Source organism: Notamacropus eugenii, chromosome 3, assembly GCF_028372415.1.
Source record: "Notamacropus eugenii isolate mMacEug1 chromosome 3, mMacEug1.pri_v2, whole genome shotgun sequence".
NCBI lineage: Eukaryota > Metazoa > Chordata > Mammalia > Diprotodontia > Macropodidae > Notamacropus > Notamacropus eugenii.
This window is the reverse complement of record NC_092874.1, coordinates 44,883,368-44,911,093: the sequence shown is the minus strand read 5'-3', so window position 1 is coordinate 44,911,093 and position 27,726 is coordinate 44,883,368. Positions and strand designations below refer to the sequence as shown.

The following is a 27,726-nucleotide window of genomic DNA, read 5'->3' as shown; positions in this document are numbered from 1 at the left end:
AGCACTGTGACAATAAATGCTGCCCCCCTGCCCCCCCTTTTAGCTAAGGCAGTGAAGTGATTGGTTCTCTGGCAGTAGAAATGACGCATTTCATCTAAATGTTCCATACCAAAAGAAAGTTTTATTATTACTTGTTTATTTAATAAAAGTATATTTATTAAATGCATTATTTGATTTGCAGTATACTGGTATCAGAATGGTGAATATGTACATACACACAAATGCACAGGGTATCCAAAAGTCTTAGTGCAGTTTAAAGCTTTAATAACTTAAAATAGATTTAATAGTTTAAGAGGCAGGTACAGCCCAAAGGCACTAAGACTTTTGGGACATCTTGAATATGGCAGATGTGATTACATTAAATGTAGGTAATTTGTATAAGAACATTCCTTAAAGCAAACATTTATGTCCTCTGAAAACTTGATCAACTTAATTGCATAGATTGTGGTCTTAGTAAGGTCGCTATTAGGTAGCTAAACAGTTTAAGCAGTTACATACATATATATGTGTAATTTTGACCTTTTAGGGCTACCTGGGTTAGGGACTTCAGTAGGTCCAAAGCAGTCCCCACAACTGGGAAAATCAATTAAAATTTCACATTATCTTCACAGTGGGCTAGCAACTGCACCATCTTTGTGCATCCCAAAATAGTGTCAGAGAACTCTGATTGCACCTTTGGGGTACAGGCTGATGCCCAAAAGAAAAGCTTGTTTGGCTTTGCTTTGATGGGAAGAGATTTTATTTCTTTTCCTTAACAACATGCAGTAAAGGGGCACATTTTGTTAAATGTGAAGGGGATTCTTCACAGCTGGCCATCAGCAAAGTTGGTGGTGGTTACATCAGGGGCCCATGAGCCTGCCTCCAGGACAATACCTTCAAGAAACCACCAGCTCACCTGCTTGCTTATATTCTAAGGAAGACAGCAGATTTTACAGTAGAGTCTTCCCATGTAATCCTAATATCTTTCCATGGATCTGTGTAATTTTATATGTTGAAGTACTTCAGCATTGAATATCTCCTCCCTTTTTCATGTAGAGGCAAGAGAGAAGGTATGGAAGATTACGCACATTCTTAATAACAAGTAGATTGTCCTTTATGTGACTGCTTTTCCATTTATGTTCGCTTACCGAGCATTTAGCTTCTGTGTTGTGCATAATAGTTTGTGAACATATGCATTGCTGTTTCTTTCAGTAGTAGATAGCCATGACACTGAACAGTAATTCCAGTAATTCCAGAGATACTTGCACTTTTTTTTGAGGGGGGGAACCTAAAGGAAAAATCAATTAAATTTGACCATTATGAGACATTCTTAGTGTAAAAAGTGTGTTACAGAGCTGACAGACCAAGTCCCTGGAGTGCATGTCTTTCTTTTTCCCTTATTAAATTGCCATCCAAGTTATGAGTGGCATGGGAATCAGTCGAGGAGGACATTGTACATCTGCCATTGTGGCTGCAAAGAGAACGTCCCACTGCTGAGGATTTTAGGAGTGAATATTGCAGAGATATTCCATTTCAGATTTCCATCTCACAAACTTTCAAACTGCTTATCAACAATGTCATCCCATAGTTATAATTACTTTAGTGTTAGCTTTCAATTAGTAGAAGGGAATAATTTTTTCCCTAGAGATATGGCACTCAAAGACAGTCACATCATATTCAGCAGTTGTATTAAGTCATAGAATTTTTTAAAAAGTGAAAACTGTCTTGGACATAACATAAAGCGTAATTCTTGTCAAGATATGTCGCGACTTTCAAGTCTAGCCCTTCTGTTTTGTGAAGGTAATAGAATGTAAGGAATGAGAAAATAAAAATGCTTGTTCAACAGCACCAGATCAAATATGCTTTTGGGTAGCATATTAGCAGTCATCTCTCAACAAACAAATATTTGCCTTTCTACTTACAATGCCATGGATTTAGAGTTAGCATATCTATTCCCAGCTTTTTATACAAGCACATTAAAGTCCTGGTATCCGGAAAGATAAAGACATTTTTACTGATGTAAGACTAAACATTGTACACCACGTACATCTTGTAGCATCATTTGATCATGACGGGTTTGCTTTTCAGTGGGGAATATTATGCACACCCACGACTTTGTAATAGAATGCATTCAGGATTACGTACTGGTGTCCCTAATAGCTTTGGCCCCTTAGGGTAAAAGAGGGATAATGTTACAGGAATAAGTGGGGGGCCAGTGTGACTTCTACAGATCTCTGCCTTGTTCCTTCTGCTTAGACACAAGCTACGTCGAGTGGTAAAACCCTGTTCACTCCACTGAGAGCAGTGGAGTTATAGGGATCCTCATATATCACTTTTAAAATTACTTATTTTTTTGTACATGTCATGGGGGCCAGGCCAATTTGCTACAAGTCGACTTTGTGTATATTTTTTAAAAAAATTCTAAATTTCTTTGATCTGAAAGTGATTCTTGGACTTATGATAGACATGCTTTAGCACTTTGGAGGGCCAGGATGTCTTTGGTATGCTTATTTACTCTACTAATGGGTTGTAATGTCTCTGGTATCATATCAGAGGGTGTTACAGTTGCTGGAACTGAAAAAAATTCTTTTACTGCTGGTGACAAATCTCTTTTAGCACTTGACATGTGCAATTCATCCCTGGTTGCATAAGACCTTCTGTGCTCAGGGGGACTTCCCAGACCCTTGGCATGGATTCCAAGAACTCAAGGAAGTCAAAAATAATCACTGTCCCTTGATGTGGAAAAACAGGAGCATACAGATACATGCCGAATAGAAAGATATCACTTTGGAGGGAAAGCCTCCAGTACCTGGGAAGGGATGGGAGAGGGGCACCAGAAACAATTGATCCCTTGTACAAGGTGGCAGTTTGAGAGGAGTCTTAGCCGAAGCCCAAGAAGCCACAGGCAGGAGGTGAGGATGGAAAGCATTTCTCTTGCTTAATCACAAATGTGCACAGTCCCTCTCCTTTTCAACATTTTTCAAGGTCCTGTGGTTAGATATGATTGAGTGACCATGGTTTGCATGGCCACGCATGTCTATTTTGCCCTGTTGGACATTTTTGCTCCAAATATTTTTGATATTGTTAACATTCCTTTGTCCCCATGATTTCTTGTAACTTCTCAGGAGTCACAGTGCAGGTTTAACTTGACAAAAGATGAAACATCTTAGGGTTTACTCTTAGGTAGTACATTTCTGTGCATCCCAGCCATTATGGAGGACTGACTGGCTAGCCCAGGGAAGACTGCTACTGAATCTGGCAATCTGCGGTCACTTCTGGGGGCCTTCCTCCACTTTGGAAATCCACACCAAAAGAGCACTTTCATTATTTTACAGTTATCTTCCAAATCTTATCTGACTTGCTTCATTTTTCTGTGATTTTTTTCTTAGGCTTGGTTTTTGTATTTCAGGAGGATGAGTGAAATTTATTACAGTCATTTCTTAGGATAGAACCAGTGGCCAAATGAGTTACTTATAAGGTGTTATAGTTCCCCAGTAACCCAAAAGAATTAACATTCTTCTCAAAATAGCAAACTCACACCGTAGAAGGAGCTTACTCGTATTTTCTGGGATTTTTCTTGAATTATGAGTCTCTGTGAATTATGAAATCATGAATATATTTCTGATATAAAATCATATTTTCCTTTTTCTCCTGTTACCTCTCTAGGAAGAACGTGTTGTGAATCATATGGCAGCCAAGATTATTGAGAACGTCTGTACTACCTTTTCTGTCCAAGCCCAGGGCTTTATCACAGGAGAAATTGGACCAGTTTTATGGTATCTCTTCAAACATTCCACTATAGACTCTCTAAGGATCACGGCTATATCGGTGAGACTGCACCTGCATTCCCATTTTCTTGGGTTCATTAATATGAATTCACACTAAGTGAATCTTGTGGTAACAGAAGGGAGGGGCAAGCAATTTGACATAGCTTATATACGTGCAGTCATGTAAAACATGTTTCCATATTAGTCATGTTGTGAAAGAAAACATGCAAGAAAAATTTTAAAAGTAAAAAAAGGAATATCAATATGCATTCATACTGCATTAGTACTTTCTCTGGAGATGCAGAACTTTTCATCATAAGTCCTTAGGAACTGTCTTGGATCGTTGCATTGCTGAAAATAGTTCAGTCTTTCATAGTTGGTCATTATACTGTATTGTTATTACTATGAACAATGTTTTGGTTCTGCTTATTTCACTTTGCATCAGTTCATGTAAGTCGAGGGTTTTCTGAGAGCATCCTCCTTGACATTTTTTTCTTTTTTTTTGTTAGTTAATTTATTTATTTTTAGTTTTCAACATTCACTTCCTTAAGTTTTACATTTTCTCTCCCTTCCCTCTTGCTTCCTAAGACAGCATGCAGTCTGAAATAGGTTCTACATATATTCCTATTAAACACATTTTCACATTAGTTATGTTGCATAAAAGCATTATAGCAAATGGGAGAAACCATGAGAAAGAAGAAAAAGCTAAACAAAAAAAGAAAATAGTTTTTTTGGTTCTGCATTCAGACTCCATAGTTCTTTGTCTGGATGTGGATAGCATTTTCCTTCATGAGTCCTTTGGAATTGTGTTAGGTCCTTGCATTGCCGAGAAGGGCTAAGTCTATCAAGATCAGTCATCATACGCTGTGACTGCTACCGTGTACAATGTTCTCCTGGTTCGGCTCACTTCACTCAGCATCAGTTCATATAAGTCTTTCCAGGTTTTTCTGAAGTCCATTTGTTTATCATTTCATGGAACACAATAATATTCTGTTACATTCATATACCACAATTTGTTTAGCCATTCCCCAACTGATGGGCATTCCCTCAATTTTCAGTTCTTGGCCACCATGAAAAGAAATACTATAAATGTTTTTGTACATGTGGGTCCTTTCCCCATTTATATGATCTCTTTGGGATACAACCCTAGAAGCAGTATTGCTGGGTCAAAAGGTAGGCATGGTATTGCCCTTTGGGGCATAGTTCCAAGTTGCTCTCTAGAATGGTTGGATCAGTTCACAACTCCACCAACAATGCCATTAGTGTGGTATTCCAACTTTCCCACATCTTCTCCAACATTTATCATTTTTCTGTTTTGTCATATTAGCCAATCTGATAGATGTGATGTGGTACCTCAGAGTTGTTTTTATTTGCAACTCTCTAATCAATAGTGATTTAGAGCATTTTTTCATGTGTCTTTTAATTAAGAAAATAAAAACACTCAACGTGCTTTTCAGACTCCACATACCCTCAATTGTGTAGAAGCCTTCCATAAATGCTGAAACCAAGACTCAAAATTCTTTTGAGAGGTTATTTTCCATTACATCTTAACATTCTATGTTTTTCTAAATGGAAAGTGTATTGGACTTTCAAGCAATATTCTAAAGAGGAGGCATTTTAGTCGATCTTAATATGGCTTTGAATACTCTTCATAGCTAGTCTAGAGAAACCTTTTTACCAAGAAGTTCCTCCATTTTAATTGGATAGGGATATTGTATCAATAGAAAGTCAAGTTTTGCTGTGCCAACTGCTCCAAGAATCTTTACAATGCTAATGAGACTGATTGTTTCTCTGTGTCGAAGTCACTGTTGGGAGAACTCTTAATTTATTTGAAAACATTCTGATTGTGGTGTGATCCGGAGGGAATCCATTTAAAATGCTCCTTCATTCTTTTTTGTCCTTGGGTTAAAAAATAATTAAACAATTCTCTTTTGGTTTCACAGAGGATTGTTTTCTTAGATTCATTACAAACTCCATTTTTGAAACTTTTCAAATGCCCTAATTAAAGACAGCTTTCTGTAATCAGATCTTATTTAGCAAGTTCCTTTTTCCTCTCTCTTCATATTAGAGTTCTCTCTACTAGAAGTAACACTAATTTTAATTTTAGTTTCCAGATCCTTATTTCTGTCTCTTTCTAACCTGTTCTGTGGAACTTGTGTCTTTACTGCCTTCTGAGATGAAGCTATGGCCAAATGCCTTACCGCCATTTCTTCTCTAAAGATTGCAGTTTTGGAACTTGGGCCTTTCTGTTGTATTGTGTTACACTGCAGTGCATTGTATTGTGTTGTGTGTTTTGTGTGCTGTCTTTTTCATTAATGGGTACTTCATACAACCAATGCTTGCACAACCTTTGTGACTGTATAGCATATTCCCAGTGTGAGCAAATTTCATTTCTATGCTATTGTGACATATAGTAGGAACCAAATTTGACTTTGAGCCATTAGACCTAAGTGTGAATCCTGCTTCTGACACTAGCTCTCTGATGGTGACCATGTGACCTCAGATTCCTTATATGTAAAATGAGCACCATGATGATACAGCGATCCAAGACAGTTCCAACAGATCCGTCATGGAGAATGCTGCGCACATCCTGAGAAAGAGCTGTGGAGTCTGAGTGCAGATCGAAGTGGACTATTTTCGCTTTGTTTTTCTTTCTCGTGGCTTTCCCATTTGGTTTTGATTCTTCTTTCACAATATAACTAATGCGGAAATATGTTTAACGTGATTGTATATGGATAATCTCCATTGGATTGCTTGCTGTCTTGGGGAGGGGGGAGAGGAGGAAGGGAAGGAGAAAAACATGGAACTCAAAATTTTACAAAAATGAATGTTGAAAACTATCTTTGCATGGAATTAGAAAAAATAAAATACTATTAAGAAAAAAAAAGAAACAACAGGAAACAAAAAAATGAGCATGATAATATGCTATTCACCTCACAGGACTTTGTCAGCATAAAGCTTTCTTTCAATATGAACTATTTTTATTCTGCGAGGTGGTACTATAGGTACACAGGTAACTTACTCAATCCAAGCTTTCTCACTTGTTCACCTTTGTGCACTTCCCATTCCAGCCAAACTGATCTTTTGGCTGTGTCTCACACCTTACATTCTCTTTCCTGTTTCCATGTCTCCCAGACTAGAAGGCCTTCCCTTGTCACTTCCCCTTCTTAGAATCCCTGACAGTTTTTGAAGTACAACTCCAGCCTATCCTCCTATGGGAGGCCCCTAGGTCCTCTCCTCTCTTCCCACCACCCTCTACCCCCAGAAGTTGCCTTGCATGTATTTTGTACTTACTTATATGTGTGTACATGTTTCTCCATGGAAGTTGAGCATAGGGGCTATTTCATTTTTTCAGTGTATCTCTAGGCTCTAGAACAGTGCTGAGCTCATGGTAGCTCTTTGTTGACTAATTGATTTCAGGACACCATCAGGGTTTTATAGGTGCTTCTATCAGTCCTTCCTTTCAAATAAGAATGAATGAAAAAGCATTTATTAAGTGCATAGAACAGTGCTAAGCACTTAGGGTATACAGGCATACTTGAGAGACATTGTGAGTTTGGTTCCATACTATCATAGTAAAATGAATATCCCAGTGAAGGAAGTCACATGAAAGTTTTGGTTTCCCAGTTTATGCTCTACTGTAGCCTATTAAGTGTGCAACAGTACTCTATCTAAAGAAAACCATGTACATACCATAATTAACAAATATTTTATTGTTAAATATTGCTAACCATCAACTGAGCCATCAGTAAAAGTCATAATTTTTTTTTTTTACTGGTGGAGGGTCTTTCCTCAATGCTGATGGCTGCTCACTGATCAGGGTGGTGATGAAGGCTGAAGTTTGGTTTGGCTGTGGCAATGTCTTAAAAGAAGACAAGGAAGTTTGCCATGTGAATCGACTCTTCCTTTCACTTGAACACTTAGAGCCTGTTTTAGGGTTATTAATTGGCCTAATTTCAGTATTGTTGTGTCTCAGGGAATAGAGAGGCCAGAGGAGAGGGAGGGGTAGGGTATGACTGGTGGAGCGGTTAGAACACACCTAACATTTATTGATTAAGTTCAGTGTCTTGTGTGGGTGCAGGTCATAGTGCCCTAAAACAATTATGACTGTCATATCAATGACCACTGATTGCAGATTACTGTAAAAGATAAAATAATACTAATGACCAAGTTTGAAGTATTGCAAAAATTACCAGAATGTGACCCAGAGACACTACGTAAGTGGCACACACTGTTGGGAAAAATGGTGCCAACAGACTTGCTCAGCACACCAGGGGTTGCCACAAACCTTCAGTTTTTTTTTTAAAGCAGTATCCGTAAAGTGCAATCAAGTGAAGCATGCTAAAATGAGGTAGATACCTCTACATAGAAAAGCAAAGCAGTCTGTTCTCAGGGAGCTCCTGTTTGGATGGGGGAGACAAAAACACACAGAGGAGGTTTGATCTGCAGATCAGGTAGAAAGGTGCCATGGGTCTTAGGGTGCAGTGGGTGGCAAAGCAGATGCTAATGCCTATTTAGGGTTATCTTCACTGATGTTTCATTTCTAATGCTGAGTCATTTGACAGTGCCAGAGTCTTTGGTAGCTAGAGCTCTTTTCTCTGAGCCTTCAGTAGCTGTAGCTGCTAAGGAGGTGGGTGTCATGGCACCTGGAGAGGCAGTTGCCAGTCTGGCATTTCCACCAGGATTGATTCCCTAGATGCTGACTGCTGAGGACAGGTAGATGGGGGAAATGTTAGGCTGCTGGACTCTTGGGCTCAGATTTCTGGGCTGTCTCCATTCAGGTCAGAGACAAGGTGATGATTGAGGTTGTGGTAGTGGTTTGCTTGGCCTGCCACATGCTCCCCGCTGTCTTTCCCTCCAGGTGCCTTGATGGCTTCACCTAGGTTGGCTCACCTGTCTTGTGGGTGGCACTTGGTTGGCAGATTTCACTCAAAATTGTTCCACCTGAACTGCAGTCTGGCAGGTCTGTTCTTTGAATTCTTCCCAGCCCTTCCCTTAGTAAATCTCCCTTTCTAAATTGTATATTCTTTATTTGGAGAAATTTCCTTCAGCAGCTGTCCCCTGCTTTCAAATTTTCCCTAACTGCCTCATTGCTGGTAGTTAATGTGCACCTTTTTGGGGAAAAACTGTCTATGACAGTTACCCCAATCTGAAACATCATCATTTGGAGACTTGTTTCTCTAGAAAAGCCTCTTATTTCCCCTTCTTATTGTTGGCTTTATCTCAATCAGAATATTAGCTTTTTTAATATCCACTTTTACATTTAAATAACTTTTGATTATAAATTGGGATTGCAGTTTAAATTGCAGGAGGAATATTCCACATGTTTATTATAATAAATGTTTTAATAAAACTATAAATAATTCACTCAAAGTTTAGATTTTTCCCAGTACAGAAGGTTTGTGAATTAGCTATTTGTCTTAATACAAAGTTGAAATGGTATATAACATATTTAGTTAATAAATCAAAAAAATTGAATGCAAAATCTATATTTTCTAATTTGCGAGCTGAGTTATTGCTCCACATAAAATTCATTAATTTCTTCCATCTTCCTTTTATAATAAAGGGAAGAGAAGAGGAGCAAAATATGGCAACAGTTGCTGCTTACCCAAGATAAATTTCACTTGGGGAACATGGTAATACAAATGGATTATCTAATAAAGCTGCTTTTCTGTCTGCCCAGGCTCTGTGCAGAATCACGCGCCATTCCCCTAATGCTTTCCAGAATGTGATTGAAAAGGTGGGCCTGACTTCAGTCATCAACTCCTTGGCATCTGCCATCTGCAAAGTGCAGCAGTACATGCTGACCTTGTTCACTGCTATGTTGTCGTGTGGAATTCACCTTCAGAGACTCATTCAAGAAAAGGTTGGATTTTTCACTTGATCTGTCTTGCAAATTGGGTTCAGGCTTTGTTTGTTTTTTTTCCCCTTTCTTTTTCCTTTTGAGTTTTACTTTTACCCGGTCATAAGAGGTCAGCATCTTCTTAGCATTCAACCTATATTTTAGCATCTTTGCCACTCCCACCAGTTATTACTGGTGAGACCTCTGCAGACAAACAAAATAAGCCTAATTCTACTTTCCTTCATGATAACCTTTTAGAAAACTGTAGACAGCTACCATGTTTCTCCTCAACTTTCTCTTCTTTCAATTAAACACCCCCAGTTCATTCAACAAATCATATGTAAAGAACAAAGACCCTTTACATCCTCATTGGCCTCCTCTAGAACATTCTCTATCTTAACAACATTCAGCCCAAACCATGGTACCAAGGATTGGAAACAATATTATCTTCCCTTTTAAGATCATACTATTCCACTTTTCTAAAAAAGGCAAGACAAATTAATTTCAAAAAAATAATTTAAATCCTTTGATTATAGGAAGCGTACAGTTTTGAAGACAGAAGAGAGCTGAGCCCTACTGATCACCTAGTTTAAAATGTATTTATTAAATGAAGCTCTTTTTATTCCATACACCCAGTTTGGGAAGGGAATGTTTAGACAGTAGTAGTATTGTCCCTAGTGCTCCTGCTATGTGTTTTCTGCTTTCCCCTCTGACCAGTAGTTCCTGGCCACTCACATAGTTTTTGTTTGTTTGGGATTTTTTTTTTTAAGTAATTGGGGTTAGGTGACTCACGCAGGATCACACGGCTGGTAAACGTCGGAGGCCAAATTGAACTCGGGTCCTCCTGACTGCAGGGCTGGTGCTGTATTCACTATGCCACCTACCTGCAAACTTCCCCCCCTCCCCCTATAGGTTTTTATGCCCTTTTCTCACCTCTCCTTGGAAAGCCTTGCTGCTGCCCTAACCCTCTCTGATAGTCTCATAATAACCTGGAAAAGACCTTAGCTTTCTTCCACTGCATCCTGGGCCAGTTGTCCTGACCTATGTCTTGCCACTGGACTCTGATGGCCCTGGAAGAGAGTGAGGCTGGTTTTATAATAATAATGACAATGATAATAAAAACCACTCTGCTTCACTCAAATCCAGTTCACTTGCAAATCAAGACATCAACCTCTTGATGTCTTTGATTCCCCTGGAAGGACCACCACCAAACAGCAGTAGCCATGAACATTGAAATGGTGCCTGGACATTTGTAATGTCCTTCCTCTATTGGTGCCCATTTGGTTTTAAAGCAGGAGTTATCAGCCCCTTCTTACAGAGGAGGACACAGGCTCAGAGACAGGAAAGGATTTGCTCATAGTGATCACAGGGAGCGTGTGAGCCTGGGTTTTTCCTGGGCCAGCCTGGTCTGTCGTTCTGCTGTCTCTCTCATACCCCGTTTGGTGTAACATTTCTGAGCACTGCAGCATGGACCTGGTACTTTGTCAGAGTGGATAAGCACCGAAGAGAAAGGGAGGAAACTTGGGTTTCTTGCTCTGCCCCAAGCTAGCCGACCACGGAAGCCGAACCCATCCTTTGTTGTCTCAGGGCCATGGTGGTTTGAAAGGAGGGGGCAAGAGTAAGTGATGCTAACTTTCTCTGATTCTGTAATATAGATACAAATACAGTGCTAGCATTTAAAACCTAACCTTTTCTGCTCTTCTTTATTTCAATTAAATTGTTGAGTAATGTTTGTTTTTGAGCTGAAGTACAGTCACATACCTCATCATTGCATTCCTGAACTAATGTGTTCCACTATCATAAATAATTCCCAGCTTTCTCTGTTGTAATGTATTATTTGTAGAGTCTATGGAAAAGTCACAGAATGGGATTAATCCCTTGTGAATTTGCTTGTTAAATAGACTTAATTATATGAAGTATACTGAAGAGTTAATTCCTCAGTCATCTACATGTATTTTGTAACCAAAATGCTTCTAAGTCCCTTATTATCATTCTTGCAGCACTAGAAAAAGTAACACTTCTTTTATGATCAGCTATCTTTGGAAAGGGAAAGTAAAGTCTCTGCTATATGTTCCCCCTTTGCCCACTTTCAACACAGACCAGGATCAGATCCATTCACAATTTTATATCTTACTGAGAGAAGAAAAAAATGAAATTAGTGTACATTTTTGTTTGTTCTTTATTATTGGTAAGTAAACTTATGTATGTTTTTAGGGGAACAAAATGTACAATTGATGCATGACAATAAGCTTGTCACTTTTATTTTTTATTAGTAGCAATATTTTCAAGTGTCCTCTGCCTTGACATTGTTAGGGTTGGTGGCTTTTCTTTGGTGACTATTGTTTGTGTTTGTCCTTTGTTGCCAAAGTAGACCATGCTATCAGAGAAATGATGACATGACTTGCACTTGACTTTGTTTTGAGTGAGGGAGGGCTGTGCAGGTCACCAGCCTCACTTCTTCTCCAGAGCCATCTAAATCCGGTGACCAGATATTCATCAGGATGACTGGAGATGACCCAGGATGCACTGGGAGACCTTGGGCCCTTTGGTTCAAGGTTTTTGCAAAGACTCACTTAGGGTGAGGTAACGCCCATTCATTGAATAGACCTGTTTAAGAAGTAGCCAGGGCATGGTCCCTTTAATGAGGCCAAGAAAAAGAAAGACTTGATGACAATAACCAGCTTTGGCGCTTCAGTCCCACTATGCCTCTGGGATCTCATTAATGGGAGGACATCTGTCTTTGCCTTCTCACCTGATGCTGTTTTGGTCTGTGGCCTCTCATCAGTTCTTTTTTGAGGGTCTACTTAGTGATCTAGTTGCTTTGTTTTAGGTTGGACATTTTTTACCTGAGAATGTTTTTGAATTTATTTTTTAGACGATATTTTGCAAACTACATTTCAATACTATTTGTAATCCTATTTCTTTTATTTTGTGCATCTAAGGATATTATTCTGAGAAGGAATTGCCCAAAACTCCATGCTACAGAGGTTAGGAGCCCCTACTCTGGGCCCTTTTGCATGTTGTGAGCACCAGTGTAGCACTTGGGATCTTACTCTTACTTGTAGGTTCCCTTTTGGGGACTTCTGATAAGTCTGCTCTCTGACTTTGCTTATGGTTATACATTTCCTGGCTGATCTCTTTCATGTGAGTCACATTTGACGATATACTTTTGCCTGACATGTGTACCTTCAGTGTTCTTGGAGTTGCCTAAAACTTTGATTCTTGGCAGATTCTGGTGCTGTGTGATATTGTCAGGATAATATTGTTATCAAGTCCAATTTTTAACTTTTAGGGAATAGCTCTGGATTATTGACAGTTCTAGACAGTTTAGAAATGCAATCCAGCAAACTGTTTCCTTCCTATTCAATCCTGGCCCCGGCTTATTGTCTTTTCTGCCACAAATATATATACTGATGGAGGATGGCCATTCCTTCCAGCTGCGTGGCATGGTCTAGACACTAAGGGACATGTTATGAATTCACTTTTTAACAGACTAGATGCTGTTTAATTTTCATATGTTAGCGCAATTATTCCTCAAGCTCATATTATATAGGACTATAATTAAGAAAGAGAACTTAATAGCTTGGGCTAAATGTTAGGAATAGACAGTTTTGTAGGCAAAACAACCAGTCTTTCCAGTTGGATAGTAGGAGCTGAATTGTACAGCAGTATACCGAGTACAAACCCATTGATCTATTCCTTAGACCGAAACCAAGGTCAGAAAATTGCAGAGTTCAAAAGAGGGGAGTCATTGATCATACCTGCTCCAGACTGAACCACTTTGGGATCACTAAAAGCTTGCAGGTCCCTACACTGAGCTGTTTCTGAGAGTCTGGAATAACAGCACTCTGTCATTGTCGTTCAGTTGTTTTTCAGTTGTATCCAACACTTCCTGACCCCATTTGGAGTTTTCTTGGCAAAGATACTGGAGTGCTTTGCCACTTCCTTCTCTAGCTCATTTTACAGATGAAGAAACTGAGGCAAACAGGATTAAGTGACTTGCCCAAGGTCACACAGCTAGTAAGTGTCTGAGGGCAGATTTGAACCCAGGAAGATGAGTCTTCCTGACTCCAGACTCAGCACTCTGTGCACTCTGGCACCACCTAGCCACCCATAACAACCCCCAGCAACCCTCAAAAGCAATCACAGGATCAGTTTAGACCTTTCCTCCAGAAGTGCAATAGAGCCCAGCCCTAACAACAGATTCAGGAGGTAGGCTGGGAGACTGAGTGAACAAAAACAGAATCCCACCCTGAAAAGGCTCTTATGGGAACAGAGACCTTCAAGACACAAATTCAGAGGAAGGGAATGACTCCAAAACTTTTATAAGCCAAGCTCAAAGAGAAACACAGCCTGTGCACAAGTTCAGGTTGAATTCCTGGAAGAGATGAAGCAGGAGTTGGAAAAAAAAAGCATAAAATATTTTTTATAAATGAAGTGCTAGAAGAAAAATTTGGAAAAGATAGAACAAGGAATTGCAAAGGGAATTAACTTTTTACAGGAAGTTCAAAGCCTTGCCCAAGCAACAGACTTCATGGTAATTGGAATGGATCAAATAGAAGGCAATGAATTCATTAGACAAGAAGAAATATTTTAAAAAACTTTTTAAAAACTTGAGTTATCATAAAGTAGTGGCATCTCAAAGCCAATGAGTAACCTAGTGATAGACTACCACCAGGAGCTGTCCTTTTGGGGAGCTGTAAATCTTTCACTTCCCCAAACCCATCCCCATTGGTTCATTCCTACCAGGTCCCCGATATTCTCCTAACCATCTCCACCTCCACCCGTGATAACCCAGAATCCCTCTCTCTTCTGACCTTTGGGCCCACTACTCTCTTTCCAACATGTTGTCTTTGGTAGGGACAGTCTGTTCTGCCACTGATCTGCAAGTTCCTTGGGGTCCTTCTGTCTGCTGGAGTACTTTGCCTGCCAACTCTCAAATCATGATCCCACAGTGCCTGCCATACGCATACACATATGTCCCAAGGCGACTTTTTAAGAGGGTAAGTTGTAAAGAAGATGAAAACTGGCATTGCTGGAGAAAACGTTTCCCGTATGACTGACGTCATACGTTTAGTCAGTGTCCTCTATAGCAATGTAAATAAGATGAATATTAGGTAATTTTCGTGGCAGGGCGCTGGCAGCCGGAGTGATCAGGAAGAGGCTTCACGCGGGAGGCAGCCCCTAAGCTGGGCTTTGAAAAATACCAGGTATTTTTCAGATATGCCAAAGCAGCAGATGTAGTGGTTTAATACAGTATATTTTATGGTCTGCCGTTTAAGCCTGAGCAGCCAGACTTACTATGTATTATCTGTGTGACCTTGAGCAAGTCATTAACCTCTCTGAACTTTTATTTTCCCAACTATACAATGGGAACAATAATACCTATATCAGGCACTAAAAAGGGTTTGAGTATCACATTAAGTAAAATATGTAAAGCTCATTGCACACCTTAAAATGATATATAAATGGACGCTGTGTTATTATATTCAGCAGTGTTGTCATCAACCTACTGGGAAGGGTCTTTAGCAAATATATATTGGATTATGATAATATGAGGTGTTCCAAAAGACTTAGTACAATATAAGTTTGCTTAAACTATATTATTACCCTGTATAGGTTATCATCATAAGATAATTTATTTTGAAGTAGCTTTTACGGGAATTTTTTTTTTTTTTTTTGCAGTTAGTATATAATACCCTGGTTTTATCAGTGTTTTCAAATTGAAATAGATCTATTAAAAACCATGTGTGCCCAAAGTACCATGGCTTAGAGTTGTATTTATTAAATGCATGGTCACAACCCCATCATTACTTCCTGTGTAAATCTAATCTCTTTTAACTTTTATATATATAATATACAATATCTTTATAGACAGACAGAAAAGACCTTTGAAATCACTAGCAAATTTATATATTTCTCTTTGTCCTCTTATTTTTTTCAGGTCAGAGGACCGCAGTAAGTTATTTTTAGAGATTATTGCAAATTACAGCTTCCTGAAGTTGAGGTTTGGTCTAAGAGTTGGGCCAGAGTGCAGCTTTGACCCCTGAAGCTAAAGATTTTGGAGGGAATTTGACACATGTACAAACACACGGATTTGTATTAACGAGAACAACATGATAGCATTAAGAGGGATCTTTTTTTTTCTTCTTTTTGGTGATCATATTATCATCTGTCTTATAATATCCTTACCTCATTTTAAGAATGCTGAGCTATAAGTTGATTTCTGAGAAAATTTTCAGTATCCTACCCCATGATTGAAATCAGAAGTTTTGGTGGAAAATGCCTTTGTGGACACATTTGTATGCCACACATATATAGTTCTGGTAAAGAGAAAAGCATTATATATCTGTGAAAGGGATCATCTTTTCTGCCTTTTTGGGTTCATTTCTTGTGTATTCTTTCTTTAGCTCATTTCAAAATGTTGATCTCTGGGTAAATTTCAGCATCACATTTTTGTCAGGAGCACCTATTAAAGGACTGGTAGGTAGAGAGAGGGCATTTTGAAAGATTCTTTTCCCAGCTTCCAGGGCTGCTGAGAATGACTGGGGTGGTGGCATGTGAGTCTTGTGTGGAAGTAGAGAAATCGTTTTACTGAGAAAGGTGAAGCTGGCTTGGGTGTGGAAAGTGACAGAAGTCTAATAAGAGAGTCTTTGGTTGGGATGAGCTGTGCATTTGCATATGAAAGCAGTGAATCCATCCTGGAAACTTGGAGGTGCAGAACTAGCCATGCATTTTCCTTCCTTGCTTTGTCATGGGGGCTGGGTGGGTTTGCTTATCTCCCTTAGGGCTTCTGGTTTGGTTCCTAGTACTCCCACACATACAAACATTGAATATCTGATGGAGAGAGTCTGTGCAGTCCTGTATAGCTTATCTTCTAGGGAGTACCTGGGGGTTTGCGGTGGGGTCAGATAATCCAGCACCATGTTTTGGGTCCAGGTTCATTCATTCAGAATGTCAAGTGAAAGAAAAAAGCAGTTGCCTATGGTCTTACATTTGTCAATGCGATTTTTTTTTTAAGCTAATGGAATTGACATTTAGCAAGTCTATAAGACTGAAAGAACTAACATGAGTTGAGTTAATGGAAAGAATCATCAAGTAAGTATTTCTTAGGAATTACCCACAGAATTGGAATAGAATATAGGAATAGCTAATGTTGAACATTATCACATAAATTTTTTAAAAAGGAAATATTTTGGCAATAACAGCATACTATTTTATAGTTGAGAGAGTAAGGAAGTAAAAAAGACCTGTGTAATTGATGGGTTATACATATTCTGAGTGTGAATGAGGTCTCCATGTTGTTCTTCTGGGTCAGTATTCCCTTTCTATAAGTTGTAATTTTTTTGGAATAAAGCCTGGAAGGAGATTCCTTTTATGAGACCTTTTTTGACCTTTTCCTAATATTCATAAAATGTTTCATCCATGGGAGCTCCGTTCAAGTTAAAGCTCCTTGTGCTTGGCCTGAGGCAAAAGAGGATTTTGAAGGAGAAAGTTTGAAGTTAATTGGACAACCTATTATTGAGAAATAAGACTTAGGAAAAAAAAGTAAAAAGACTTAGAAAAATAGCTTTTTTTCATTTTTTTTGGTAAAAATACTCCAATCGGTGCTTCTTTCCTCCTCTCTCCCCGTCCCCCCGCATAGGATTTAGAAGATGCTGTTCTAAGAAATTCACACAATTATATAGCAACTCTCAATAAGAACTTTGACCATTGTAGTTTAACACAATTTACTTTACAGGTGGAAAAAAGTGTTCTGAGGGCAGAGATCTGTTACTTTTGTACAATCTTTGATAAAAGGTGTTGATGCCATGGGCTTTTGTGGATTATTTGCAGGAATTGTAAATTATCTGAAGCTTTTAATAATACCAGTCCACCAACGTCATTATCTGGAACTGCTAGGCCATGGAGACTTTTTGAGCTGGTATTTTGGAAGGATCTGTTACTTTCAGCATGTGGAAATCTAGTGCAGAGATCCACAGGGAGCTTCTATCCATATTTCTTCTCTATGATCATTGGTTTAAGTTTCCGAGCCACAACCCTGCACAAAGCCAATTTAAGTAATGTCTGGCAGTCTTTTTTTGAATTTTTCTGAGCAATTAAAAAACTCTTATCAAAAATATTTAGTAGCATTTATATTTAACGTGCAAATGAAAGTCACTGGCATAGGTGCAATGTCATAGATTTAAACGTTAGCATGAAACTTAGTATTTCTATGAAATCATTGGATGGATAAAAATATACGTTTGTTTATCATGTACCTGAAAGAAGGAAATTAAATTATATAAACCAAATCAGATTCTGTAGCTTTATGTTCCGATTGTTTTAGAAGTCTGAATGAATAAGAGGATATCTTCTGCAGCAGACGCTTTACTTACAGATTGGACCAAGGTTCTTTAAGGAAAGTGTAACCTAAGTACATTTTTATATTCAATCAGGACATTCATGATTTTCCCTTTTAAGTGTCTACAGGAACTATGTCAAAGTAGTTGTCCTCATGCATTTCTCCTTGTTTTTCCTTGGGGCCATTATCAGTTGATGGCCAGACTGAGCTCATTGAATTTTAGCTGTGCCAGCAAGTCAGAAGCAGATCAATTGGACCTCTTGAGATTTGCAAGGGATCAATTTGGAGTTCTTTTTCTTTTAAAACATATTGACTGGAGGGATATTTTTTATCAATTGGCCCCTTTCTGAGATTGAAATACTCTTTTTTGTTGTTGTAAAAACTAGTTGTGTTGGAAACTGATTATCTTTTGGATATATGTAAATTAGTAGTATCTGTAATATTCTGTAGTCATCCTTTTTACATTGGATGATAGGAACTAATAATGCAAAGAAGTGACTAAAATGCCTCCTATAAGGCTAGTAAAGATTCAGATTGGAGCATCTTTCCGTCTTGAAACCAGCTGTCAGACAGAAATACTTTGAAGTACTGTACCCTGTGGAATGAAAGACTAGGGTCTTCTGCATGATCTGAGTATGGGCATAGATTAGATACACTAAAAATTGGCAGGAAAAAAATAGAGTTTAAATCAAAACTGAACACACAGAAGATTGATTCAAGTGGACTGAGGGTATGTATTGGCATTCTCTAAAGCAGAGATTCTTAACCTTTTCCATGTGCTAGAGCCCTTTTGACAGTATCTACCTGGGAAAGCCTATGCACCCTATCTTAGAAAAATATTTTTAAATGCAATAAATAAAACACCTAAGATTACAGAAGAAGCTAATTATATTAGAATACATTTATAAAAATATTTTTTAAAATGGCCGTGGATCCCAGGTTAAGAACTCCCTTTTCTAAAAATTTTGATAATGTGGTGGTTGTACCAGGTTTCCGCTGATACCGTCTAAGCTCTGTAGGTGGAGAGTTCAGAAGCTCACGGTGCATAGTGTACTGCAACTGTGTTAAGTGTGCAACCCTGGGGGATAATGCTCTCAATATAGAAAGACCTTCTTGGTAGAAAATGAGACATAGTTCTTCTTTCCTTTGCTGCTGCCATTGTCCATCAGCTATTTGGAGTGTGTATGTCAGAGGAGCTGTTCTGATCATTTTCTTCCCTCAGAATCTAATCAAAATAGATTCTATTTAAGATAGAAGAAATTTGTCTGGGACCCAAAATTGGAGCTTAGAATGTGCTGCTGCTTGCTTTATTCCGTGAAGATGCTTTTCTCATCCTATTGGACATTTATGTAGACTCTATTTTTAACACAAAACAGACCTATTGGGTTCTATATTTAGGAAGATCCTCATTTGCAAAGTGAATTACAAAATCTTAATCTCTCATCAGCATTCAGAGAGCTGCACACACAGGTTCACTCTTATTTACTTTGCACTAGTAAATATAATTTACATAGCATTTATAGGCTTAGTAGTTGGAGATGAGCTTTTTAAATGCTCTGCATTTTACCTAGTGTTCAGTTTTAGTTAGACATTCTGTTTCAGATATCAATGTAACATATATTTTAGTCATTGGATGATATAATTCTTGATGGCAGGATCTTCAATTTAGATCATTTTTTTCTCATTCAGATTGATATATATCCTCAGGATCATATATATTAAACTCTTGTCTCCTGCATTTGCAGGACCATGCCAAGCAGATTTGCACATATTTTCTTGCTTTTAGTCTCATAAATCTTTTTTTTAGTTCCTTCTAAGTCAGAGTGATTCCTGAAGTGGACACCTCTTGAATCTATTTGAGCAGTTCTAAAGTTAACAGTATTTAAATATCTAGAAAGTGATGATGGAAGGTTCATTCATCCATACTGCCTGTCATTTGCCATCACAGGCTCATCCTGATTTTTCTGAAACTGGAATGAGAAATTGGAATAAAAGTTTAGATCTCCTGCTTGGCATTGCCATGATACAAGTGATAGACCACCAGGAAATCCTTAAACCTTTTAGCAGTTTTAACCATCCTATAAAAATAAGTGAGCCAATGCAACTTTCTGATACTTTCTGTGAATGAATTTTCCAGTCTGAATTGCCCTTTGATGGGTTACTCTATTTGACTTTGCTATATAAGATGATTCATCAGTGCAGTAGCAAACAGGAACTACTGAATTGGTTCATCAGCTCTCTCCCAGTATGAGGCAGAAAGTCTCTTATGACCATCTCCATGCGCTTAGTTAATGTCTGTGTGTACTTCTAACAAATACATGGGTAACTTTAATTTATACAGAACATCTGTGGCTTAAAGGTTTTTATTTAGGTATGTAAAATGAAGATTTTTATTATCTCTAAAGAGAATGACTCTTATTGCCATTCTTAATACCACTGTGTATCATTGAAATGTGTATCATTGTTAAAGTCTAAAGTTAAGGAATGAAACAATGGTAATGGATTTAACATAAACTGTTAACAAATTGGATTTGGATTTTCTTTGTGAATTATCTTTTAAATACATTTCAATTTTCCACAAAACAATTTCAGAGCACAACGAGGAAATCAGCAAATGCAGCCACTGTTAGGGTTTACATTGATTTTCAATCATTGTGACAGAAAATAGTAAAAGAATGCCTGAGTATTGTAGCTTCTCGTAATGCCTGAAAGCAGAGTCTAATGATTTTTGCCTTTTTTTTTTATTACTTTGCTAGTTGGGCATAATATAGATATATAATATTTATCAAAACTGTATGGAATTGGGTGTATTTATGGACATTACTTTTAAATGCTTGTTTTTTTAAACTTCAATAATTTAATGAATATAACTGCACATTTGCAAATATGAAGGACAAAATTGCATGAGACTTAATAATGTCAAAACAAACATTGGGGAAGAAGGAAGCCAGTGGAGACCTTGTAGTAGAATAAAATATTAGAGAAAGGGTCGTAATTTGAGAATGTATGTTACATTATGTTTCCTGAGACAATCTAGTTTCAGAAAAGGAAATATTTTGGCAAAAATAACGTAATTGAATGTTATTTAAATCAACTAACCAAAAAGTTCCCTCAGGGTCTAAGTAGCATACACAAGCAGAAACAGTTTGTTAACAAAGCTACAGGCCTGGTGTTAGCTGATGGATGAAGCTGAGTATGTTTTCCTCACTCTATCTTTCATTTTTGTTTCCTTACAAAAAAACAAGTAGATAACCCTTCCAGAGGATAATCATTTAATCTCTCAGAAGATATTTACAAATATAGAATATTATATATCAATTCATTATAGCTTTCATTTACTTGTTTTAGTGTCATGCTTTATTTTAGTGATTCCTATAGATATACCTGTAAAAAATCAACATACAAATTGTTTTAAACAAACAATTTTTAAAATAAGTATAGAATCCATAAAATAGTAGGGAGTCTATCTGCCAAGATGTATGCAGTGTTGACCTGGAAGTTTGGTTAAAAAAGGCAAACAGGCTAAATGCATATTGTTTATTCTCTTAGGGCTAGCAGTTACATGATCATGGAGCCATAAAAACTTCTGACTGCCTTAATACAAGAATGATCATGTTTAAATCTGTTTAGGACAATCCAAGGTTGTCTGTATCCTTCAGATTTATAGTCTCCATGAATGATTAACTATGCCATGAGAAAGAAATTTCTTAATTGGATAGGTGGTAAATAGAATAAGATCAGAGAGTGGACAAGGTGTTGATAGAAATTACAATTCAGAATATCTGCTTTTTCTTTATCACTAATATGTCATATCATAGTATATGTCCACAAGATAATAAAAAAAGTCTCACTATTTAAAATAGTGTCTCAGGTTCAGAGTGTCATAAGGAATGCTAAGTCAGCCCCATCTGGCCTTGTTGACATAGGAAGAGGTATTCTCTGAGTTTACTTCAGAGAACAAAGAGACGGGTCCAGGCTCTTCTTAATTCAAGCTCTGACCCTTATTAAAGACTAAAAATGATATTAAATATTATCAGCAGGGACTATATATAGTTATAAAATACTCTTTATTCAAATAAAGACAGACCTAAATAATTGTAGAAATATTAATTACTTGTTGATAGGCTGAACAGATATACAAGAATGACGATACTATCCAAACTGATTTACTTATTTAGAAAATGCTCACTTAGAGTTAGAAAGTATAATAATAAAATCCATACATAGGAATAGAAGCTTCAACATCACCCACCATATGCCAGGTTAAACTCCAAATGGACGTGACTTAGACATAAAGGGTGACAGCATAAACAAATTAGAGGGGCAAGTAAGAAATTACCTTTCAGAGCTATAGATAATATGAGTTCTTGACCAAATAAAGGCTAGAGAGGATCACTGAAAATAAAAAGGACAATATTGATAATATAATATTATAAAGGTTTTGTACAAACAAAATAAATGCAGCAAAAATTAGAAGGGGAAAAAACTTTGTATCAAGTTTCTCTGATAAAGATCTGATTTCTTCCGTCCCCACTTAATAGTATTTTATTTTTCTTTCCAATTCCATGTAAAGATAGTTTTGAGCATTCACTTTTATAAGATTTTGAGTTCTAAATTTTTCTCTCTCCTTCCCTCCCTTCTCCCCTCTCCAAAACAGCAAGCAATTCAATATAGATTATACATGTAAATCATATTTCCACATTAGTCATGTTATGAAAGAAGAATCAGAACAAAAGGGAATAAAAAACCATGAGAATGAAAAAAGGAAAGTGAAAATAGTATGCTTCAATGTGCATTCCGACTCCACAGTTCTTTTCTGAATGTGGATAACATTTTCCATCAAGAATCTTTTGAAATTGTCTTGTATCATTGTATTGCTGAGAGAGCCAAGTCTGTCACAGTTGATTATCACACAGTGTTGCTGTTACTGTGTATAGTGTTCTCCTGGTTCTCCTCACTTCACTCAGCATCAGTTCATGTAAGTCTTACCAGGTTTTTCTGAAATTGGCCTGTTCATTATTTCTTAAAGCACAATAGTATTCCATTGCATTCATATACCACAACTTGTTCAGCCATTCCCTAATTGATGGTCATCTCCTCAATTTCCAGTTCTTTGCTGCTAGAGAAAGAGCTGCTATAAATTTTTTTGTACTTGTAGGTCTAAATGTCTAATTTCCAAAATATTTAGGAAACTGATTAAAATTTTTAATGATGACAGTGATTCCCCTATTGATAAATGTTCAAAGAATAGGAACAGGAAGTTTTCAGAGGAGAAAATCCAAAATAAAATGCTCCAGATCATTAATAATCAAAGAAAATGCAAATTGAAACAACTCTGAGGTTCTACCTCATACCCATTGGATTGACAGAATGGACAAAAAAGGAAAATAAAAAACATTAGGTGGGCTGTGGGAAAATGGGCATATTCATATGCTGTTGGTTAAAGCAATTCTCCAAAAGTTATTGATTGTGTGTACCCTTTGACCCAGTCATATCACTAGTAGGCCTAGACCCCCCAATAAGAGCAGAGGAAAAAGAAAAAGATCCACACTTTTAAAATTATTTGTAGCAGCTGGGTTTTTTAAAATTGTTAGTGAAGAACCGGAAACTAAGAGGATAACCATCATTTAGGGAACATGTAAGGAAATTATAGTATATGAATGTAGTGGAATTGTTGTGGTGTATGAAGTGAAGAAGGACATGGTTTCAGAGAGGAAGACTTGAATTGCAGAATTAAGTGAGCAGAGCTCGGAGGACAATTTATATTATAGTATCAACATTGGAAATATAAGCAGCTTAGAAAGCCTTCACAACTCTGATCAATAGAATGCTCCATCTTGATGCCAGAGCACTGATGATGAAGAATGCTACCCACCTCCTGACAGAGGAAGAGGATGGGCTAATATGTAGATTGAGGCATACACTTTTGGACATGCTGATATGAGAATTTGTTTTGCTTGACAATGTACATTTGTCAAAATAATTTTGTTTTTCTTGTATAGAAACATAGGGACATGGAGAAGTAGTGGGATAACAGATTTTTGTTAATTTTAAAAAGTAAAATTAAATTAAAAAAACTATTTTAGAAAAATAGGAACGTTCAATAGTTAGTAGGATAGCAGCACACATTCCTGATTACATATATGCCTGTACTTATTGATTAGTTGTTAATTTCTTTACTGGAAAGAATGCTGGTCCAGGAGTCCGAAAACCCAGATTTGAGTCTTAGATCCGCCAGTGTATTCTGCTGTACAGTCTTGGAATGTTCTTTTTACCTCATTGTTAAGATTATTGAGTTAAACTAGAAGATCAGAACTCAGATCTCTTCTGTCTTTAAATCTTTATGAGTTGTGTAATTTAAAGGATTTAAATTATTTTTCTGAAATTAATTTGCCTTACCTTTTTTTTTTTTTAAAGAAAAGTAGAATAGTATCATCTTAAAAGGGAAGATGAGTAGAGCTCTAGCATTGTTCTTAGTTCTTGGCGCTGTGGTTTGGGCTGGATGTCAATACGTTGGAGAATGTTTTAGAAGAAGCCAGTCAGGATGGTGAAGGGCCTTGTGTTCTTTCCATAAGATTTGTTGAAGAGAAGAAAGAGAGGAGAAACTTTAGAAGAGGAATTAGACTTATTCTGTTTGTCCTCAGAGATCACACCTAGCAATAATTGGTGGGAGGTACAAAGAGGATAAAATATAGGTTGAATGTTGGGAAGAACTAACAATTAGAGCTGTCCTTAAGAATGCCCATCTCTGGAGATGGCTGTTCCCCCTCATTGGGGATCTTTAAGCAGAGGCCAGATGACCATTTGTCTAATATCTTGTAGTGGGGATTCCTTTTCTGGTATGACTTTGGCTAAATGACTTCTGCCTTCTGACTATAAATTCTGTAGTTGTTTGGAAATGAACAATGAAATGTTCATTCACTTTTTCTCCAGTGAAAACAATTTCATCCCTCCCTACAGTGCTTCCTCCTTCCCTCCGTTCCTTCCTTCTTCTGAAAAGTTCTAGCTATCTGGATGAGCTGCACTCATTCATTATAGAAGTTCAGGCTAGGTGGCACAGCACGTAAGAGTGCTGAACTTGGATCAGGAAGATGTGAGTTCAGATCCCATCTCAAGGTACTTGCTTAACTGTATGGCCCTTGGCAAGTCATTGAACCAATCTTGTCTTTACTTTTCTCATCGCAAATTGGGGATAATGATAATAGTTCCTACTTTACAGTTTTATTTAGAAGATCAAATGAGATAATACATGTAAAACACTAAACTTTAAAATGTCATATAAATGTGAATTATTATTATTTACTACTGCTACTACTAGCAGTTGGGTTTATTTTAGCAAATAAATATTAACCCTGGTCATGTGAAATATATAGGAAATAAAGACAAAAACAAAATAGTACCTGCTCTGAAGAATATATTTATTTCTCACTGTCCATTTTTTCCAATGGATTATATGGTGTGAACCAAGGAGAAGACCTTACTGCTGATAACAAGAGCCTGGCTTTTTATGAAGGGGGAATCTGGTTTTCTTTATGACTCTGAGGCATGTATATTAATGTGGTTTTTGTTTTTTTTTGAGACTGGATCTTGACTTTGCTAAGGCTGAAAGCAAATGATCATAATACAGGTCAAGGTAGAAGCTTTGACCTGTTTTTTCCCTCTTCCCCTTCTTAGGCAGCCAGGTGGCCCCCTGGTTCCTCCTGAAATCCCCACCCAGGGCACACTGGGCCAGAAATCATGCTGAAATAAGTGGAGATGCCCGAAAGGCGTCTGAGCCCTTTTGCAGCTCAGAACTCCTAGACTTGTGAGATCTTCCAGTCTCCCCCTTCCCAATAGCAGCATTTATAGGCATGTGCCATCACTTCCAGAATTTTTTTTTTTAAAAGAAGGCATGCAAAAATTTTTATACAACAAAGAATCTCTCCTCTTTTTTCCTTAACTCAGTTTCCTTGACACTGTGAGTCTCTCATTTTCTTTGGCACCCTGAAATAACATTATTTTTAGGTTAGATCAAGTAGAACTTAGAGAACATAGGCCACAAAACGCACAAAGAAAGTTGAGTTTGTTTTTACTATAAATATTCTTGCCAGATCTGTCCTTCCAAAAAGCTTTGCCCAATATAGCACATTTTAGTGGAATTATCACCTCTTTCCCTAAACTCCTTATTTATAGAGCTTTTAAACAGGCTGTAAATACGAATGTTTGAGAGAAAAACAAAGTTGTCCTAACTTCATTGAAGTTGGTAGGAGTGTTGCAAGCCGAGTGGCTGCCACATCAGGTCTTATTTATAATTTTATGATCTTATATTATGATCTTCTAATTCATAGACATGAAGCAGATTAAGTAAAGAATATCCCAGTTTCTGTACTCTGGTGTCCCAGTAGAAAGCTCTTGATGCTGTGGAGTAAACAGCACACATCTGATAGGTTAACTTTTTCCTTTTGGACTCACTGTAAGTTTGCAGAAAAGTAGAAGTGACTCTTATTCTTCTTATGCAAAAGCAAAAAAAAAAAAGAAATCAGCCTCATAGCCCATCTCTTTCATGTAGGGCTTACAGAACACTTTGCATATGGTTATCCATTTGACCCTCACAGATAGTATGAGTATTATTTTGTTAGTTCATGGGATCTACAACCTCCTGGATATGCATATTCCCTCTTATATTACAAATGGCAATCCACAAATCCCTTTTCATTCTGTGTTTTTGGGCAAATTCTTCCATCATTTCTCTAGAGTAATCATCCAACACATTTAAGGCCTTTTTTCAAAGGTTTCAGGCTATCCATTTGTTATTCCTTGCCCTTGGAAAATGACCACACTGCTTCATTTTCCAGGCTTATGCATCCTCCTGTATGTTTTATATAGCACTTCTTGCATGCATTTCATTATTGGGAATATGCTAAGTTTCCCTGAAAGGACCATGTGTCTTTCCATTGTCCTTTGAGTTACTTAGAGTGGATTCTCTGGAGATGATGCTAGAGTGGAATGTGAGACCCTTAGAGGCAGGGCCTATTTCTTTTGTGTTTGTATCCCCAGCCTAGCAGAGTGCCTGGCATATAGGAGGCACTTAATAAAGGAATATTGATTGATTGATCATTCCAATATTAGCACCTCTGTGGCATTTATATTATCATAAAAAGATAAACTTTCTGCAGGAGGGCACAGCTTGTGATCCTTGGAAGCCTGCAGTTGATTTAATTCTAGGCCCAGTTCATTGTCCATACAGGACCCATCCAAGACAGGGGTTTGGATGTGCTCGTTCATTGCTGTTTTTCCGAGTACGTGTCTTAATGTGAGCACCATTCACCTTCTGTTTACTTGATTTCTCCCTTTTGAGGGTTTGTGGGTGTTTCTGAGGAAGACGTGTGTTATTGAAGGGCTCTAAAATGATCAGCACATATCATCCAGAAACAGGAACATTTAGAAAGCTTCCCAGTGGCTATAGGGTATTTCTCTTCCCCTTGAACTTTTCAGAAGTCATCCTCCATAATAGACACAGATGCTGGTGGTGAGCATATATTTCCCTGTTTTATGCCTTATACAATAATGATAATCAGAGGATTGTTGAACAAAGTTATCTGTAATTGTCTCTATCCAGAAATTTTGCTCTATGTTGACTTATACATGAGATGTGGTGTTAGAAGAGTGCTTTCATAGCTGCATTTTGCTCTTTCAGTTCAAAGTATTCTAGCACTTGAAAATTAAATACTTGAAAAAAACTCATTGTCTCTTTCAAGATTATAAAGATTCTCTGCATTGGTGGGTGCTGCTGCATTAAAAAGAACCTAGTGCAC

The 27,726-nt window shown here is 37.5% G+C and overlaps 1 protein-coding gene across 14 annotated transcripts in view; it reads left to right on the top strand.

The window, feature by feature from the left end:
- ULK4 (unc-51 like kinase 4) overlaps window positions 1-27,726 on the top strand; it is a 674,194-nt gene that overhangs the window by 157,856 nt on the left and 488,612 nt on the right. For 13 of the 14 annotated variants that reach the window (XM_072651427.1, XM_072651429.1, XM_072651418.1 and 10 more), the window contains 2 exons: window positions 3,646-3,807; window positions 9,430-9,612. In XM_072651427.1, coding sequence (XP_072507528.1) covers window positions 3,646-3,807; window positions 9,430-9,612 — 345 coding nt within the window. The remainder of the gene's footprint in view (window positions 1-3,645; window positions 3,808-9,429; window positions 9,613-27,726) is intronic. The other variant, XM_072651430.1, reaches the window with a different exon arrangement.